Raw genomic sequence first — 12800 nt, forward strand, 5'->3', positions numbered from 1 at the left:
GCCCTCGATGGACACCAGAATTTTGCCTGTGAGAGTTATTTCAACGCAAACTTTAAAAAAAGAAGAAGAAAAAAGAAGGGAAGAAAAAAGAAGGGTCCCTGTTAGTTTGTATCTGATGGCATGAGAAAACTGCAGACAAATACATGAAAACACCCCTGATTCTTATGCCAGAGACTGAACGGGACTCGTAGCCACGCTCTAGGACAGAGTTGAACGACGCCTAGGGTTTCTGAGACTGAATCTCTGAGAGAGCAGATAGCCTCATTTTTCTCCATGGGATCAGCTGGTGGATTTGAACTGCTGGCTTTGCAGAGCACTTAAACCACTACACCCCTGGGACTCTGTTAAACTAAATAGTTTCTACCATTTAGTGAGTGCTTGTTATCTGTCTTATAGGTCCCCACCTTCTGCCAGTCAGTCCCATTCTGACTCATAATGACCCTACCTAACATTTCCAAGGCTATAAATCTTTATGGGAGCTGAAAGCCTCATCTCTCTTCCCTGGAGCGACTGGTGGATTAGAACTAATGACCTGGTGGTATTATAACTCACTTTGTCACCAGAGGAGATACGGTGTAATCCCCAGCATCTCCGAGTTGTGCAAAGGGTCAAGTACTCGCTCCTGAAGGTCACAGTCATGGAAAACCCCGTGGAGCCCAGGTTCTACTCCCGGGTCGCTCTGTGCTGGGAGCAACAACCGTGAACACCAAGCATGTCTGCACAGCCCATGGCTGGGTAAGTGGCGTGCACTCAGCAGTGTGAACCCACCCAGCAGCAGTTGGAAGAAAGGCGTGGTGCTCCGCTTCCAGAAAGGTTACAGCCAAGAAACCCTGCTGGGCAGTTCTACTTGCCAACACACGGGGTCACCACGAGTCAGAGTTCCGATTGTATTTATTTAAGGTTTATGTTTTCCCCAATTTGACGGTCTGCGGACCAGAGACCGGGAGCCATCTCCACAGCTTCCCACAACGAGTGAAATCCTGGTTCATTTGCAGGCACAGATCATCATGCCAGTAAATATATATATATTTTGCCAGTAAATATTTTCTCCATATTATTCTGATGGACACATTGTGTTCCAGTGTAAATAAGGCATCGTTTTAACCCCTTGTGCTGAGCGTTTAGGTGGCTTTCAATCTACTGCTTTCATTAAACAATGCTCATTCACTACCTTCACTATTTACATCTTTGCTCCCCTGAGTGCTAATCCCAAAGGGAGAATCCCTAGCACTGAATTTACTGGATCGGAGGTATGCACAGTTTGCTGTGGATGACCCAGTTCCCAGGGAGGCAATTTTCAGCTTCCTGTTGATAGGAGGATTACATCTGCCACTGGCAAAGCTGCGGAGAGCGGCTGTGAATGTTGGTAGGTGTTCGAATATGCAGTGTGTACAAGACAGACGTGAGTGTCCATGAATTGAGGGTGGGGGTTAAAATTGGAAATCAGAGGCACATCTAACATCCTGTTAAGACTGACCACTAGCTACTGCAAGTGAGTCAATTCCCACTCATGGTGACTCCAGAGGACAAGGCAGAGCTGCTCCTTAGAGTTTGCAAGACCACAAATCTTTACAGCCTCATCTTTTTCCCACAGAGCAGCTGGTGGGTTTGAATCACTAACCTTGTGCTTAGTAGCCCAGTGCTTATCCCACAGAGCCACCAGGACTCAAGGCCCTCAAGTCGTTTCTAACTCACTGTGAGCTGGTAGAACTGCCACTGTGAGTTTCCAAGACTAGAGAGCCTCATCTTTCTCCCCAGGGGCGGCTGGTGGTTTCGAACTGCTGACCTTTCAGCAGCCCAAGCATCACCCACTACACCACCCAGGGCTCCCGAGACAAGGGAGTTGTAATTCCCTGCAAGTGAACACACCTATAGTCTTTCTCTTCTCTCTCTCTCTCTCTCAGTTGTCTCAACATATGAGGACCAGAGACAAAGCAGAATATGTCATTCAGCTTCGACTCTCCCACTAGCTTTCCACTGCATTCAGGAGAGAGCTCAATACCTTGCCTGTGGCCACCAGGGCCCCTGCCACGCTCCTGCCTCCTGCCCTGTCCCACCTTCACTCTGAGCTCCAGACTCACACACCCTGCCCCTTCTGTGTGAAATGCTCTCCCTCTTACCCCCAAGTTCCCTTCTTTAAATGCGACTCCCTCTGGGGAGCCGCTCCCTCCCCCTGTCTGGTTTTCATTCAATCCTTCCACCATTTGTTCTTTTAAAAACGCCGAAAGAATCCTGGTGTTGTTGAGAAGATCCCCAGCAAGACACACACCCATCCAACTGTCCCTCCGCGGACATGCCAGGGGCCCTGAGACATTCTTCCAGTTATGCAACCACTCGCCCCTTCCTTTATGGAATTCTCCCTCCCTCCTTAACGTAGTCACTGCCCCCTAAGCTTCCTGTCCAATCTGTCACACTGCTGTGTCACTTCCATTCTGTAGTTCTTAAAGGCACTGCTCAGGGCAGTTTGACTAGCTACCCTAAGTTGTCGCTTGACTTTAAAAAGACTTGAGATAATTTTGGTTTAAGGGCAACTGTTTCAGGGGCTCATAGAACCCCAGTGGCTCCAGAAAGTCTAAATTCCATGAACATGTGAAATTCCCTAGCGTACTTCCCAGCCTTTGAAGGAAGAGTCTCCTATGGATTCTTCCACGGACTCTTGGTCAGCGGTCAGCAGTGGGAGCTGGGCACCATCCAGTGCTTCTGATCTCATGGCAACCGAGTTCCTTTTTAAAATTTAGTTAATGTGTTTTGGGTAAGGAGGTCCGGTAAGCGCTGGACTGCCAACCCAAAGGTTGGTGGTTCAAACCCACCAGCTGCTCCACTGGAGAAAGATGCGACTTATCAGCTCCTGTCAAGATTTATAGCTTTGGAGAGTCTATAGAGGGCTGCTCTGAGTCAGAATGGACTGGATGCAGTGGGTTTGGTTTATTTAGTGAGGGTTTTAGGTTCCCATCTAACCGTTTTTATGAAAGTGGCTCCATACCAGTTGCAATTTTCACAATCACTGTGTCAATATTCTCATACTGTCCATTCGGTTTGTTGTTCTCCTTGAGCTGGCTCCCCTCCCCCTCTGTGCCGGCTCATCTTTGCGTTGGGGGAAATGTGGACCATTACTCATATTACTCCTAAGTGATATTTTTAATTTTTTTATTTTTAAAGTGTTGTATTCTTTTTGGGTATTTTTAATTTTATGTTGTTTCACTGAAAGGTAGCCTTCAGAACTAGCTTCCGTTCCAAGTTCAAAGGTTATCTGAGGGTGATCGTCTCAGAGGTTTCTCTGGTCTTTACTGATATGGCCCTTTGGGGAATTTTAAGTTTGTCCTGCATTTTTCGTTCATTCTATCCAGAACCTTCTATTGTGTCCCTGATCAGAATGGTCGCAGTGGCAGCCAGGTTCCGTCTAGTTCTTCTGGGCCCAGGTTAGAGAAGATTGCAATTCCTGTGGGCCCTAAGTCCTGTGGACTAGCTTCTTCTTTGAAACTTTCTCACTGCCTAGCCAGTGCTGACTCACGGTGACCCCCTGTGGGTTTCTGAGACTCGCTGCTTACAGGAGTAGAAAGTCTTTCTCCCGGGGAGAAAGACTGTTGGTGGATTTGAACTGCCAACCATGCAGATCCCAGCCCAACACACTACCAGGGCTGAAACGTTGATTTCCTGTATTCTCTGATGCTGCACAGGAACAGACACCGATAGATGTGTCTTAGAGGATCAGCTGCAAGTTTAAGACCTCAGCTGATGCTCCTCAAACTGGGAACGTAGACAGTTCTCTCCGTGAACTATGGTCAATGCCGTTGGACATCAACTTGCCCCGCCCCAGACACAGTCCCATGCCTTCTAACCCTGTAAACAACCCCCACGACTTGTTTGGCTATGTCTAGGAAGTCTCTCTAACTGCACCCCGCTGCCATCTGGATATCTATGCAGCTCTTCTTTGTCATATGGATGTAGAGGTAGCACACACAAATGTATAGATACACATATTTACAGATACACTTAGACGAGCTTGTGCATGCACTCACATGGACCTTCTTACACACGTGTGCATACATAGCTACCTCCATAACCACACACACATTTTTGATCCTTGTGACTGTGGCTGCAGAAGTGTATATGTCTCAGCACTTGGGGAAATTGTCCCGTTCTTTCGCGTAAGCACCATTTGTTCTTCGGGTCCCACTCCCCCGGGACCCAGCACGGTTGGTGAACAAGTTTTCTTGGGTGACGGAGCAGTTCATCTCAGTCTTCTTCACTGGTCTGTCAGCGCCAGGAGGGCAGGAGTCCCAGCGGGTTTGCTCATCGCTGCCCTTCAGTGGCTAAAATCAGTGCTCCCTCACTATGGAGTACACCACGTTGCTTAAAGCCTCATGAGACGGAAGCCCATCCGAGAGAAAGAACAGAAACACCTCCCCCTTCCTCCATCCTTAATCCCAGCGGCCCACCCTGACCGCGCGGCGCGTGCCTGGGGGCAGATGCCATCCATGGCACGGTGGAGGGCAGAAGCCAAGCGGCTGGTGGCTCCCGGGAGCCTTTGAGCGAGGCAGGAACCCGAGTCTCCTTCCTGCCTGCAGTTCCAGGAGGATGGGTTCCTGGTTCTGGAAGGGTTCCTGTCTGTTGCCGAGTGCGCAGCCATGAAGGAAAGGATTGGCGAGATCATGGCCAAGATGGACGTCCCTCTCCATTGCCGTACAGAGTTCTCCACCCAGGAGGAGGAGCAGCTCCGAGCACAGGTAGGTGTCCGGGGCAGATGGACACAGGATCTCTCTCCCCATGGGGCAGGGTCTCAGCCCCCAACCATCAGAGAAACCTAGAAGGGAAGGACTCCCCAGACCCACAGGCTCCCTCTGATAACTAACAGGCCAGCCCCAGAGGCCTCTGCGTACCAGGCGTCATGAAGGTTGTAAGGTAGGCCTTCATCTGACAGGTAGAACAAGGAGGCTCAGCTTGGTGAACCTTGCCCCAAATTGCACAGTGAGTGATTGACAGAGGTGGGATTTGAACCCAGAGTTGCCTGATACAAGCACGATTCTGCTGTGCTTCCTCCGTAATTCTGCTCCAAAGAGCCTCTCTGTGGTCAGCAACTGAGAACGAGCCCAGAGATTGAATCTACTGGGCCTACCTGGGTGAGTCTTCTCCCCCCAGGAACTCTGGTTTGTCCCCTGGTTTGAGATGGCCACCTTGTCCGACATAGTCCTTGTAACCCTGTATGGTCTGGCTTGATGAACTTCTTGGTGGCCAGCAGCAGCCATGGAGAAACACTGGTACAGTCATTCCCATAGGGCACACTCGCCACTCACACTGGGCTACCTCTGCCATCTGGTGGGCATCGTGGGTATTACAATGACCAGAGACTTGTATTCCAGTAAGTGAATTAACTGTCTCCTGCCATCCCATCCTAAAGCACCTGCTCTTGGAAGCTGAGCATGCTCAGACCTGGTTAGTACTTGGATGGAAGACTCCCTGGGAATACCAGGGGCTGTAGGCTTTTTTTTTTTTTATCTTTCAGGAGCCTTGGTCTTAGTGGTTATGCATTGGGTTGTGGTCTGCAAGGTTGGCGGTTCCAAACCACCAGCCTGCTCCTCGGGAGAAAGATGGAACTTTCCGGCTCCTGAAACTATGAGTCGGAATTGACTCAATGGCGTTTGAGTTTGGTTTGGGTTCTGGTTTGGAAGGCTTTTTAGGGAGGAAGAGGGGTTTTCTACAATGGCAGTGGTTTTTTGTTTTTAGGGACTAACAACAAGGATGAAGCGTTGACAAAAGACCAAAGTCAGACCACACTCACTGTCCTCAGGCCATTTCTAGCCCCCAGTGACCTCACAGGACATAGGAGAACTGAGGCTGTACATCCCTTTTCATTTCTTTATTGTAAATTAGGTGGGGGGGTTACATTTCATCTAACCATTTTTGTATTCAATAGTTGAAACTACTAATCAAGTCTCCCAATAGTGTACCCCCCACCCACTCCTTGATTTCTCTTCTCTCGTGGACAACTGTTTCCCATTACACCCAAGTTAGCACCCACCCACAGTCTAGCTTGTTGATTTATCCTCCCTCCCTGCCCCGCCCCACTTGACACTCTCCAGAGTCCACTCTGTTTGACGTGAAAGTCTTTATCTTTATTTTTTACATTTTGTCCCCTTATAACACTGGTCTCCTATACTACTTGTCCTTTCTCAGCTGCTGAGAAGCTTCTAGAAATCAGACGGAGTGGAATGGAGAATGGGAGAGAGAAGTGTGTCTATCTTGGTTTAGAACCCTCAACAGTCAGTGTCTATATGGTGAAAGCCTAGAGGTGAAATGGGTACTAAACAAGCAAAAACTGGCCAGAGGTCCCAAGGAACGCCCACTCCCCTGCAGGTTATCTTCACAGGCCACTGTCTTTGAGTCCCCGGGAACGCTGCATGCGTGGAGACTGCTATTCCACATACTATGGTCCATGGAACATGCAGGATGCCATTTGGGGTGGGAGGGGGGTATTGCCCTGCAGACAGGCCAGTTTAAACGATCTATTTGTAAATTCCTTTTAGCCTTCCTTATTGCTTATGTAGATGTGGTTCCTGGAATTCTCCTTGGAACGAGTTGTAGCATCCCAGCGGTTTCCTCGCAAATGGCTGAATTCATTAAAAAGTTAAATGACATCCCAGACACGCGACGACCTCATTGGATCTGTGATCGCCGCTCTGCCTTATTTCGCTGGGCTGCCAAACGAACAAACAAGTCTGTCTTGGAGTATGGTGAGACTCTAAGTCTCAAGGACTCTGGACGTGTCGTGTGGTCAGAAGAGACCAGTCCCTGGAGAAGGCTGTCATGCTGGGCTAAGTGGCAGGGCGCTGAAAAACAGGAAGCCCCTGGACAAGATGATTGACACAGTGGCTGTAGCAGTGGGCTCACAGACTAATGGTGGGGGTGGCGCAGGACTGGGCAGTGGCTGGCTTTGTTATCCATAGGGTTGCTATCGACGGGACAGCACCTAACAGCAACCCTGCTACAGGAGCCCCGGTGGCATGGCGGGTGAAGCACTGTGCTGCTCACTTGGGGTTGGTGGTTCAAACCCATCAAACCACTCCGTGGAAGCAAGCCAAGGTTGTCCGCTCCCATAAAGATGCAGTCTCAGAAAGCCTGAAGGCCGGTTCTGCTTTGCCCTCTGGGGTCCCTAGGACTTGGACTCTGCTCCAGCATGGTGGTGGGCTCTGGGTTTGTCCCTGATGCAAAGGAGCCAAGAACTAGCCTGCAGTGGGGAGGGCAATTCAGTAATGGTGTTAGTCGTTGCCCGAGTCCCAGAGCAGTTGCTTACAGGAAGGAGGGAGGGGGCCCAGGGCAGGGTTGGTATCTCTCAGCTCCAGCCACCTCATGACAAGGGAGGGGTGGCACCGCCCACGCGTGTAAAAGGCCTCCCCACTGAGAAGGGGATGCATCCCAAGGGACTTCCAAACGTTTGTGGGCAAACATCACTTACAATGGAACTTCTCACAAACGTTTGGAAGCCCCCTTCCTAGGGTGGAGAACCCAGGCACATTTTCCTGAAACAGCATTTGCATTCCGGGGCTAAGAACTTGGAATCGTCATGTTAACATGAACAAGAATGTCTTAGTTGACTTGTTTACGTCATGGTTTTATGGGACTTCATCATTAACTGGCCTCCAAAACAGCCGTGTTTCGTGTGCTTCTGTCCCCTCTTAGCTCATCGCACCGCGTTGCCTGGGGTCTCACAAACCTGCAAGTGGCCATGCCGGGCACAAGCGGTCTCTTTGGTCTGAAGAAAACACATGGGGAACAGGAGGCGGCTTTGGAATCTGTGACTAATTAGCTCCACGGACAACTGCCCCTTTGTCATGAGTTAACAGAGGGCTTGGAAGCAGCAGTCCGGGCGAAACGTTGAAGCAGGGTGTAATTGTGAGGAAATGCAGTCCCAAAGAAGCAAGCAAGGGCCACTGCTGCTGCCGCTGCGGTGCCTTCCAGTCGTTTCTGACCCCCGGTGACCCGCGCCACCCTCACGATCGTGTGCAGGCCTGTGTTGCAGCCCGTGTCCACGCGTCTTGTTGTGGGACTTCCTCTTTTTCTCTGACCAGCCGGTGACCAAGCAGGAGGCCCCTTTCCAGGGACTGTTCTTTCCGGATAACACATTTAAGGGATGGGAGACCAAGTCTCCCCATCCTTGATTCTCAGCATTCTGGCTGTATTTCTTCTAAGACAGGCTTGTTTATCCCTTCTGGAAGTCCACGGTGCTCTCAATATTCGTCACAACGCCGTCACTCAAAGGCTTCACTTCTTCTGCAGCCTTCCTTGCTCACTGCCTGCCTGTCACATGCACATTATGAGGCAATTAAAAATGCCATGGTTTGGGCGAGCTCACCTTCCTCCTGTCCTCCCAGTGACATTCTTGCCCCTTAGAGGTAAGGAGGCAAGAATTTGCCTCAAGTACATCCTTGCTCTTCAACACTTTAAAGCGGTCTTGTGCAGCGGGTTTGGCTGCCATCATGCCTCCTTGGAGCTCCTGACCGCTGCCTCCCTGTGCACGGACTGTGGACTGCAGCAAGATGAACCGACAACGTCCCTCCTGTTTCTGGTGATCGGGATGTTTGTGGGTCCCGTTGGGAGGACTGGGGTTTCCTTCCCTTTGGGCTGTCCATACTGAGGGCTCTAGCCATGATCTTCATGGGCCAGTGCTTCAGGGCCTTCTGGATCTCTGCAAGCGAGGTATCATCTGCATTTCAATGGTTAAGAAGCCTTCCTCTATCCCCGATGGCACCTTCTTCTTCCTACAGAAAGAGATCGTAATAGTTTACAGTTACCGAACAAAAGCGTTTTAGACACAGTCATAATCATCATAGAAGCCAGTAGTTACGTGGCCTCTGGCATTTACCGCAGGCCAGGACAGTGGGGGAGCTTTTTTCCTACCATCCTGTAATCCTTACAAGGCTCTAGAGCAATGGTTCTCCACCTTCCTCAGGCTGCGACCCTCTCAGACAGTTCCTCATGGGGTGGGGACCCCCCAACCGTAACATTATTTTCGTTGCTACTTCATCACTGTCATTTTGCTACTGTTATGAATCAGGCGAGCCCTGTGAAAGAGTCACTTGACCCCCTCAAAGGGGTCGGGAAGCGCTGCTCTAGCAGTTAGTACTTAGTATCTCTTTTATGGATGAACGAAGCACACAGTTGCACAGCGATTCGGTAGCAGACCTGGGACTTGCTTCCAAATATTAAGGACCCCTGGTGTGGTGGTGCAGCGGTTAAGTGCTTGCCTGCTAGCTGAAAGGCTGGCAGTTCGAATCCACCCAGCTCTCTTTGGGGGGCACAGTGAGCCAAGATGGGCTCCGTGACATACACAACATTTCTAGTCCAGAGTCTGCACTCTCAACTGCCCTGAGAGGTAGCCTCGGGCTGAAGTCTTGGAAATTCCCGAGAATGAGCTCTTTTATTATTCCCTTTTTACAGAAAACCGAGGCCTGGTGAGGGAAAGTGAGTAGCCCCAGGCTACCTGGGAACCAGGCTGGCTGGATTCTAGCAGGTTTTCTTAATCACAGTGGGATTAGGGCGAGCTTGGAGTCACTTGTGACTTGTTAGACATTTTTGTTTTTTTTTAGAAATTGCATGTTTGTGCCATGAGGTCGTGTTCCCAGGGATGTTGCTGACCTGCGCTTGGGCAGCATGGTGGGGAGTCTGTGGCCCTGGGGTAGCTGGGAGAAGCCTGAACCCACCCTCCCTCTTGGCCAGGTCTACCCCTGACCCCTGGCCTCCTCTCTGGTGCTGTCTCTCTCTACAGGGCAGCACAGACTATTTCTTGAGCAGCGGCGACAAGATTCGCTTCTTCTTTGAGAAAGGCGTTTTTGACAAAGCAGGTTTGGAGCGGGTACCCTGGAGGTGTGGGGAGGCAAGGGGAGGGTGGGTAGCAACACCCCAGGGCTGCAAGGGTGCTGAGGTCAGTGCCCAGGGGGGACACAGATTCTGGTTCTTCTGCCTTTACCTGTTCCTGTGCAGGCAATTTCCTGGTCCCTCCGGAGAAGTCCATCAACAAAATTGGCCACGGTGAGCAGGATTTGGGAGGGCAGGGGAAAATGGGGACTCTGAAACCTGGAGCAGTTAGGGGCCTGCAATTAGGCTGCAGGTTTCCCTCTGGTCCTGCTCTTTTGCCTCTTAGGATGCCAAGCATCTGATGGCCAAGATACTGCCACCATAGCACTGGGAAACCTGCACAAGTCCACACACTGCAGAGGGGCATATGCAGGTCCCTCAACTCTCTGCTGCCTGTTGTGGCAATGATGCAGGAATGGGGGCTTCCTGGAGTCTCGTCAAGGAGGCGCCTGACATATGAACATGCTCTCTAACCAATCGGGCTCAAAATAAGCCAGGTGCCCTCCCTCTCAGACTAACACGAATGGTAGCAAATCGTGGTCCTGGGTGATGGGCAGTTCTGTGCCAGGCCTCTGGGAGTATAACCGTTAGGCCCGGACCCCTCCCAGCAGCCCTGGGAAGCAGGGCGATGCTGCTTGTCCCCATTTTACAGAGGAAGAGACGGAGGTTTATGGGAAAGGAATGGTTACCCACATGTGGGGGAAAGGGCAGCCCCCCACAACTAATTGCGGGTTTGACAGGCGCAATTGTATGGTTAGGATATATATATATATATATAAGGATTACAATAAAGTCAATGAGAATGAGAGAGATGGGAGAGTAAAATAAAGAAGTCAGACACATTTCATGGTAGCATGCTCACCTCCTGGATGGCCATGATCTTACCAGCCAGGCAGGTCTGCGCACAGGGTGGGCCGAGGGCAGGAGAGGTGGGGGGCCGGTCTGTTGCTAACCAAAGCTTATATCTACTTAGGGGGCATGATTACAGGTAACCACACACGTCACAGGAAGGGGCTGTACAATAGGCAATACCAGCAATAGGAGGGGGATATACCATGGGCATAGGCGTAACAGGAAGGGGATGAGCTGGGGGTGCACACATGACAGGAGGTGGAACTAGAGATATATATGTGACACGAAGGGCGAACCCTAGATTCATGATGGCGCCCTAACCTTGATCACCCTTGAGTGGGCTTGACCTCCCTGGACTCTCCTTCAGGGAAACAATCTACTACTATCCTTATCAGAAGGGAATGGGCCCTACTTAGGGTGGGACAGACTATACAGTCTGCTTGTTCTAGATGGCTGATAACCCTTAGGGAAAATAACCCCTGACCTACTTCTGTTGACCTCCAAGTGTATAGTCATTTGCCATGTGTAGCAAGCAGCTAAGTTTGGCTTATATTTGGGGGAGAAAACTTGGGAGAAATCTTTCTGTTTCCCACACCCATGGACGTACAGAATAAACTAGAGTCCAGAGACTGCCACCCAGGGGTGGCCCCCTGAAGTCCTTTGTCCTCCACCAGGAATGTGGAGTCAGGGATGGAGGGAGGCTTGCAGGTGGCAGGAAGGTCAGGAGTAAAGTCATGGTGGCTTGCGACGGCACATGACTCCGTTATAAACAAGCAGAATGTTTAATGCATGGAAGATAGGTGAGGACGTGTAAGTGAGGGCCGAGTCAGGGTGGGACGCCAGGAGGCTGGGAACTGGCCACAGCCCACTTCTGTCCCTGCAGCTCTGCATGCCCACGACTCTGTCTTCCGGTGCGTCACACATTCCCCCAAAGTACAGGTGAGCAGACGGTGGTGGGGGGGGCGGGGGAGGGGGCCTCAGGGGAATGTGGCCGGCAGGCAGCATGACCTCTGCCCCCTTCCAGGCTGTGGCCAGGAGTCTGGGCCTCCAGAAGCCCGTGGTGGTGCAGAGCATGTACATCTTCAAGGTGAGCGCTCTGCCTCGCTGCATCTGAGGGCTCTGCCCAAGCCCCGCTCTCTGAGGCCCCCCTCCGGTGCCACCGAGGAAGTGAGAAATGATGGTTCACTCCCCACAGCCCGAATGAAACTGGTCTCCTGGCCGAGGCACCTGATACCTCACTGTTGTCAGGTGTCGTCCTAGGGAGTTCCCACTCTCAGCGACCGTGTATGAACAGGGGACCAAAACACTGCCATCCTGCGCCAACCGACCGCCCAGTTGTTCTCAGTCTGAGCCCACTGTTGCAGCCTCGGCAGTGGACCGTAGTGTCGAGGGCCTGCCTCTGTCGCGGCCCCTGCACGTTCCCCAGCACCATGCCCCTCTCCAGGGACCGGCCTCTCCTGATGACACATCCGAAGTACATGAGACAAACTCCCACCATCCTTGCCTCTAAGTCGCATTCCGGGCATACTCCTTCCAAGGCAGATTTGTTTGTGTTTGGACGTTTATTGGTGCTCAGTTAAGATTTGGTGGGAGGAGAGAGTGGGGTGATTCCTGTATTTCCCATCTTCCTTCCTCGCTAACCAGCTGGTCTGCTCCCAGCGTTTAAGGTCCAGCTCAGTGCTACTTCTAAGAGGTCTCCCTGACCCCTAAGAAGGGCAAAGGGTCCAAGTCTCTGAGGAGCGTGACCTTGGAGCCCCTCAAGCTGGGCCAGGTGGACTCCTGCTTGGCCTGGGAGCTCTCTGCGGCCTGGGAGGGCTTTTTCTCTTTGCACCCCCCCAGAGCTGGGTGCACGGGAGGTGCTTGATGCCTGGATGTTGGGTGGAAACTCTTGGGTCCACGGCAGGGGCATCCGTTCCACGCCTCACAGGGCGAGCCCCTGCACCTCCCGGACGCCCCTCTCCCGTCCTCACCAGCCTCTGCTTCTCTTTCAGCACCCTCGCTGTGGGGGCGAAGGTGAGTCGGGTACAATCTGTGGGGCCCAGCGAAGGCCTGGAGGGGAGGATGGGGGTGTTAGTGGTTGCCGGGTCTTGGGAGGA

At 51.7% G+C, this 12800-nt stretch overlaps 1 protein-coding gene across 4 annotated transcripts in view; it reads left to right on the forward strand.

Moving 5' to 3' along the window:
- PHYHD1 (phytanoyl-CoA dioxygenase domain containing 1) overlaps nucleotides 1-12800 on the forward strand; it is a 16377-nt gene that overhangs the window by 701 nt on the left and 2876 nt on the right. For 2 of the 4 annotated variants that reach the window (XM_004713265.2, XM_045288531.1), the window contains 6 exons: nucleotides 4569-4727; nucleotides 9764-9839; nucleotides 9979-10026; nucleotides 11588-11643; nucleotides 11729-11791; nucleotides 12696-12717. In XM_004713265.2, coding sequence (XP_004713322.1) covers nucleotides 4569-4727; nucleotides 9764-9839; nucleotides 9979-10026; nucleotides 11588-11643; nucleotides 11729-11791; nucleotides 12696-12717 — 424 coding nt within the window. Of the gene's footprint in view, nucleotides 1-1345; nucleotides 1367-4568; nucleotides 4728-9763; nucleotides 9840-9978; nucleotides 10027-11587; nucleotides 11644-11728; nucleotides 11792-12695; nucleotides 12718-12800 lie in introns of those variants that run through there. The other 2 variants (XM_045288532.1, XM_004713266.2) reach the window with 2 other exon arrangements.

Source organism: Echinops telfairi, unplaced genomic scaffold (genome assembly GCF_000313985.2).
Source record: "Echinops telfairi isolate 266 unplaced genomic scaffold, ASM31398v2 ScPeMD7_22;HRSCAF=79, whole genome shotgun sequence".
NCBI lineage: Eukaryota > Metazoa > Chordata > Mammalia > Afrosoricida > Tenrecidae > Echinops > Echinops telfairi.